This window comes from Macaca thibetana, chromosome 14 (genome assembly GCF_024542745.1).
Source record: "Macaca thibetana thibetana isolate TM-01 chromosome 14, ASM2454274v1, whole genome shotgun sequence".
NCBI classification, from domain to species: domain Eukaryota; kingdom Metazoa; phylum Chordata; class Mammalia; order Primates; family Cercopithecidae; genus Macaca; species Macaca thibetana.
Genome location: NC_065591.1, coordinates 42,833,847 through 42,840,381, shown reverse-complemented (window position 1 = coordinate 42,840,381; position 6,535 = coordinate 42,833,847). Strand labels below are relative to the sequence as shown.

Sequence of the window (6,535 nt, the reverse complement as noted above, 5' to 3'; positions counted from 1 at the left end):
GAATATAACATCCTAACTGGTAGAGGGGAAAAGATCATGAAATAAGAAGGCAAACACATATTTAGTCAATTAAAGAACTGAGAGAGAAATGAAACATAGAGAAATCAAAGGAAGTGGAAAGCACAAAATAGGATAGCAGGGAAAAGTCCAATCATATAGAGTTAATATATGACAATGACAATAGACAAAAATAGACTTTAAAGCAGAAAAGCAGTCACTACAAATAAAAGGTTCAATTCATTAAGATGATATAACAATTGTATATTTGTTTTCATGTCATAAAATTGCCCAAAATATGTAAGATGATAATTGATAAAATTTCCTGAAACAGTGTTACAATGGGAGATTTCAATAGTGCTCCCTCATTTGATAGGACATAGGGAAAAAAACACAAAATAAATATTTCTAGATGTTATAAAGAAGTTATCAAATATTCTATTTTTATAGTCTTCCTCTCACTTTTCTCTCAGTGTATGCACAGATTCTTAATCTTTTCAAGTCTTTAAGAGAAAGTATATAAAGCTGGTTTCATTTATTCAAACACTAGAAATATCTACCATACCCTGAACACTATACTAGGCTCCTGGAAACAAAATAAATAACAGATACAGTTTCCACTTTCATGTTGCTTTTGTTTATACCCTTGGGCATTTTACTTAATCTTTTAGCTTATATTCATAAGAATACAGTTTTGGTGTGAAGATTAAATAAGATTATGTATGTAATGTACATATGGAGACTAAAAGAATAATAAATGGTAAGTATAAAATAGATTTTAAAATGTTATTTAAGTCTATTGTCAATCTTTATAATTTCACTGTAAATCATAGTGTGAGATACCACTGCAAATATAGGGAAGTAAGTTCACAAACTTATTTTCTAAAGCTAAAGCTAATATTAGGCCTTGCTATGGTATAACTCTTCACTGGGTTCTTTCTTAAAAAAAAAATAATTTCATGTAACTGACAGGAGGAATTGTCTTTATTCTTGCATTAATGACAAATGTAATCTACAAGATGGCCTTCATGGATTAGAAAAAGGAATCTGACCACAGGGAAAAAGAAATTACTGGTTTTCACTCAAGATTATCTAGAAAAGTGTATTTACTACTGGAATAATAGTTTACCCCTGGGTTGTACCACAGAATGAGAAATTCTATAAGATTATACAACTCTTTTTCCACAAGATTACACAGCTCTGTTTTTATTCTATTCTGGAAATAGAAATTAACTTTCTAAATACCATTTTTTTACCTCCAAAAAAATCCTGTTACCAGCTAACCTGAATATGGACAAAAATATCTTGATTACTGTAAAGTTCTACCTCCCTAGTAAAAATGAATAAATTGCCCTTAAGTTTGGTTATTGGAAATCACTATCAGCTATGGAACACCCAGGTAAACTAACACAACCAGGTTCCTACATGCAAAACAAATATTCTAAACTGTTTCCATAGGGCAGCCACCGAGGGAAAAACAAGGACATTTAACTATTTTAGTCTAAACACTTCATTTACATATAAGGCAACTGTGGTCCCAAGTTTGTGATTTATTAACCTAGTTAACGGCAGAAGTTGCACTAAAACCTGGATCTTCTACTTAAAACGTTTCTTTTGGCTGGGCGCGGTGGCTCACGCCTGTAATCCCAGCACTTTGGGAGGCTGAGGCGGGTGGATCACCAGGTCAGAAGTCTGAGACCAGCCTGGCTAGCATGGTGAAACCCCGTCTCTACTAAAAATACAAAAAATTAGCCGGGCATGGTGGCGTGGGCCTGTAATCCCAGCTACTTGGGAGGCTGAGTCAGAATTGCTTTAACCTGGGAGGCGGAGGTTGCAGTGAGCAGCGATCGCACCACTGCACTCCAGCCTGGGCGACAGGGCAAGACTCCGTTTCAAAAAAAAAGTTTGTTTTGATTATTTCATCATCAAGCATTAATTTGATATCCAAAGGCATATATTTATATTTACTGTGCTTTAAACATTTGTCGGTGAGTCAATGCTTTAAATGGACATACTATGTGGTGACTCATTTTCAGAGTAAGAATTTGCAGAAAATGAGAAACAAACTTTCTTAATAATACAATTTTAATGCATACTAAGGCTGGTTAACTGGCTAGAATACTTAGAATACTAGCTTAACAAGGCCAAACTCTAGACAGGCCAATAGCTTTTCAAACCAACATTCCTGACACTGTCACATATTGGTTGGTTAAAGAAAACTCTTCACTACTGAGGGAGGGAAAGAAAACCTAGAAAAATAAACCATACTGAAAGAAAAAGGGTATTTCGTTTGTCACCTTAAAGCTCCTTTTTCTTCAAACGGTACATATATTTTCAATATTCTTACAAATGGGCCTTCTATTAACAAGCAAACTATTGCTAATTCCATGGCTTTGAGTACTTCCAATCACTTCCTCTATCCAGCAAATCCATGATACTACATGCCAGTTACTTTGCACATTTATAATTGTTTAATAAACTATTCAAAATTAGCATCTAAAATAATTATACTTTGGACACACGAAGGCATATATTTGGTGAGAACATTGTAATTTTCATTTTGTAAACTATATATTCTATACTCAAGTAATAACAACACAGCATTGCCTATACAGAACTGAGGCCTGGGCTGAGACCCAAAACTTGTCTTTTCCTAAATGCACCACTCCGAAGAGCTAATAAGAGATCTGTCCAGATGCTAAGACCAGGTACTTCGAAATCTCCATCCTGCGCTTTACAGGTCTCCAGGGCAGTTAGAACTTTATCTTTCAGAGGTGGAGGGGCCTGACAGAGGCTTTGAAACCTATTGTGCAACTCCTCCCAGGGCACGTCTTGGGACTCAGTTCCAACCCAAATGCCTTTCTGAAGGTCATAGTGCAAACGCTGACCCCAGGCTGTTAGCAGACCCAGATAGACAGGAGACAGCGCTGGGTGGCGGCTAGTCACTAAAGTCAAAAGCCCGGCTGGGAGGGCGCGACAAAAGGCAGCAAAGACTTCCGAATTCCCCAGAAGCCAGTGGACTAGCGCTTGGCTCCCCTCTCCAGGTGTTTTATGGATGCTGGGTTCCGACTCTTCTTGGGGCCGGGGAGACAAAGGCGGCTGCAACAGCGCCACCGCTATCACCTTCAGGAAGTTGTTCTGAGGCAAACGCTCCCACAGTCTGCTGAGAAATCTGGAGGGACCCTCCGCTTCGGCCTTCCCCACCTCCTGCAGACGCTCCAGCAGCAGCTCCGCCTGGGTCTTCATCAGAGAGTCCTCCTGGAGATTCAGGTTCTTTCTATAGCCGTTGAAGCGCAGCATGTGCACCGCGGACCCGCAGCGGGCAAGGCGGGCCAGGCTCTCTTGGAGCGTCTCCTCATCAGCGTCCGGGACGCCCGGGCCCGGAAAGAGTTGCTGCACCAGGTGGTGACGAGCTGCATCCCCGAGGGCCTGGTTCTCCAGCAGGCGCAGAGAGAGCAGGACATCAGCATGACCGAGGGCCTGGAAGTTCGCCAATCCCGGAACTGGACCCCGCCCAAAGCCGCCCTCTTGCCGCCACTGGTTGTGCAGCCGCCGCTCCAGAGCCGTGCGAATGGGGCCGTGCCGACCAAAGCGCCGATGGATGTGGCGCAGGTAGCGCGCCCACTGCAGGGCCCGGCGCACAGTGACCGGGTCCCAGGTGCGGACGTGGGCAGTGCGTGAGACCGCCAGAAGCTCGGAAAAGCGATCCAGGTGCTGCAGGAGGGATTCCATGAGGTGCGCGAAGGCCCTACTTCCGCTTTCACCTTGGAGACAGCGACTCTCTGTGTACTGATTGGGACATCCGTGAAATGATACGCCTTTCTGCAATGCTATTGGTCGAAATGCATGTCAATCTCCTGGCGTCTTTATCCGTGTTCCTCGACTGGGCAACTTAAAAGCCTTAATACTTTTACTTTCGCCACACAAAGAGGTTCTTCTTAGAGGAGGGAGAGCAGATGTAGGGCATCCTACCGAGAATTTCCGGAGCCTATATGCGAGATGATGCCAGTCATGAACGTCTCCGCGCTTCCTTTCGCTTTGGAAATATCCTTAAGTAGAACTTTTCTGAGCTTTGCCTAAAACTAGAATCTGTGTTGAGGTTTTTCAAAATTAAGTAACGCCAGAGACATACCGTGACGTGAGGAAACGCTCTTAAATGAAATTTTAAGATCTATTTGAGAAACATGTACTAAAAATGTACTGACGTCCTATTAATGTCAGGCACTATGCTAAATTCTAGGCCTTCACATTGTCCTTTCGTTATTAGAACCGAAGCCCTGATTATTTGAAACAAAAAAAAAGTTTAATGATTTATTAAAATTTGCAAAAGAACAAAATTTTACTTCACAATTGTACATTTCGTTTTCGTAATTTTGGGGACAAAATAGCTTAATTGACTCTTCTGTCACACAAATAATCAGCTGAAGGAAATGGCATTTAAGAGCATCGAACAATAATAAATAAATGATTAAATAAAAACTGTGAGAAGAGAGTAGGGAGGAGAAGGTCTTATGTCGCTCATTGATGCACTTAACAAACATTTGTCAACTCCTAGGAGTTACATTGTGTACCAAATGCACAATTCTTACTAAAGTTGATCATATACTAATTCGTTTGAGCTGAATTTCTTTCTAGTCCTACAGACAGTCAAAATTTTTTTTCTAGTCCTATTCGAAAAAGTGGGAGCAAGGTGTTTTGTTTTGTACTTTAACAAAAAGGGGAAGAGAAATTTAAGAGAGGAAAAGTCATTTTTCATTTATTAAAATAAGCATTCCTACACCTTTTAGAAAGTAAAGCAGTCATGTGCATGCTGTTAATTCAAATTTATGCATTTATTTATTTATTTTGAAAGGCAGTCTCATTCTGTCGCCCAGGTGCGGCCAATTTTTGTATTTTTAGTAGAGACGGGATTTCACCTTGTTGGCCAGGCTGGTCTCGAACTCCTGACCTCAAGTGATCCTCCCGCCTCGGCCTCCCAAAGTGCTGGGATTCCAGGCGTGTGCCACTGCGCTCGGCTATTATTTGATTTTTATTAGTTATCTCAAACTCGTATTTGGTCCTGAAATGGTGGTTTTATTTTATCCTAAGGATACTACGAATCTTAAAATTATTTTTGTTGGCTACTAGAAACTTAGAACCAAATGTGCAGCCTGCCTTTAGCAAATGTACAGGCATCACTAATTCATTTATTTATTCTTATATTGAACACCTATTATGATACATAGTATGAGGTGCTACAGATGTAGTAGTTAAATAAATGCAGTCCTAGCATGAGTGGAAAAGTTCATGTTGTACCGTTTAAGAGAGACATTAAATGAATAACCTCAAATGTGTAGGAGGATGAAATTGAGTAGGGTCACCAAGTCTTAGGTGATAGGAAGGTCTCTTTAATTACTGACTTTTCAGGCTGGGGACAGTGGCTTACGCCTGTAATCCCAGCACTTTGGAGAGCCAAGCCGAGGCAGGTGGATCACCTGAAGTCAGGAGTTCGAGACCAGCCTGGCCAGCATGACAAAACTCTGTCTTTACTGGGGAAAAAAAAAAAAAAATTAACTGGGCATGGCGGTGCACACTTGTGACCCTAGCAAATCGGGAGGCTGAGGCAGGAGAATAGTTTGAACCCAGGAGGTGGAGGTTACGGTGAGCCGAGATGGGGCCACTGCACTCCAGCCTGGGCGACAGAGCAAGACTCCCTCTCAAAAAAAAAAAAAAAAAAAAGAGTTGGCGGTGGGGGGGAAAGAAAAGAAACAGACTTTTCAGTTGAAAGTTCAAAGCTGAGTGTTGAGAGGAGCCTTCAAGGCTACAGGAATCCTTAATTTTTTTTTGCAGGTATCTGAGTTGAAAGAACCAGGCCTATTTAAGGAGGTGGAAAAATCCAAAAAAGCTTTGATTCAAAATGGGGATGACAGTGTATGGCAAGAATTACGCAGATTAACTTTAGCTTCATACCTTTCAACTTATGTATTTAAATCTTGATTTTAAATTCTTCCTTGAGCATAGTAATATATAAACTCCTACATATTTCAGGTTAGTCTATTTTCATTAACTGAAATGTCTATGAAGTTCCCCCTGTAGAAGAAAGAAAAGCCTAGGATTTTAACCTATATTCTTGAGGCAGGGTGGGTAGGGATACAAAAAATTATAATGCAAAGCAGATTTTATATATTTTGAAAATTTTAAGAATGTTGCTATGAAAGACTAGATATAAACTGACAGGAGAGTTCTCGGAAGACTACAGAGGACTGATACTTGATTTAGGCCTCGAAGTATTTGAACAATCATGGGACAGAAGAAAATCCAAGTGAGATAAATAATATAAGGTAAAATATATGAGAACACAAATGTGTGTACTGTGTGCCATGAATACCAGGAACAGTCTCCCTCCTTTGGGTTTTGATCCCCAAATTCCTTGAATACAGTAAATTGGGGGGGAAAAAGGCCAAATTTCAGCAGATTTTATTTTTATTTATTTATTTTGATTTTTTCTATTTGGTGAAGTTTTCAAATATTGTAGCTCATAAAATTTTTTTGTCCTCTT

General features: G+C 40.2%; 1 protein-coding gene across 1 annotated transcript; it reads right to left on the bottom strand.

Moving 5' to 3' along the window:
* Positions 1-963: 963 nt before the first annotated feature.
* On the bottom strand, positions 964-4,709 carry FANCF (FA complementation group F). Its single transcript, XM_050755450.1, has one exon. It carries the CDS (start codon positions 3,727-3,729, stop codon positions 2,605-2,607), a length of 1,125 nt encoding a protein of 374 aa, XP_050611407.1. The 5' UTR covers positions 3,730-4,709; the 3' UTR covers positions 964-2,604.
* Positions 4,710-6,535: the final 1,826 nt, after the last annotated feature.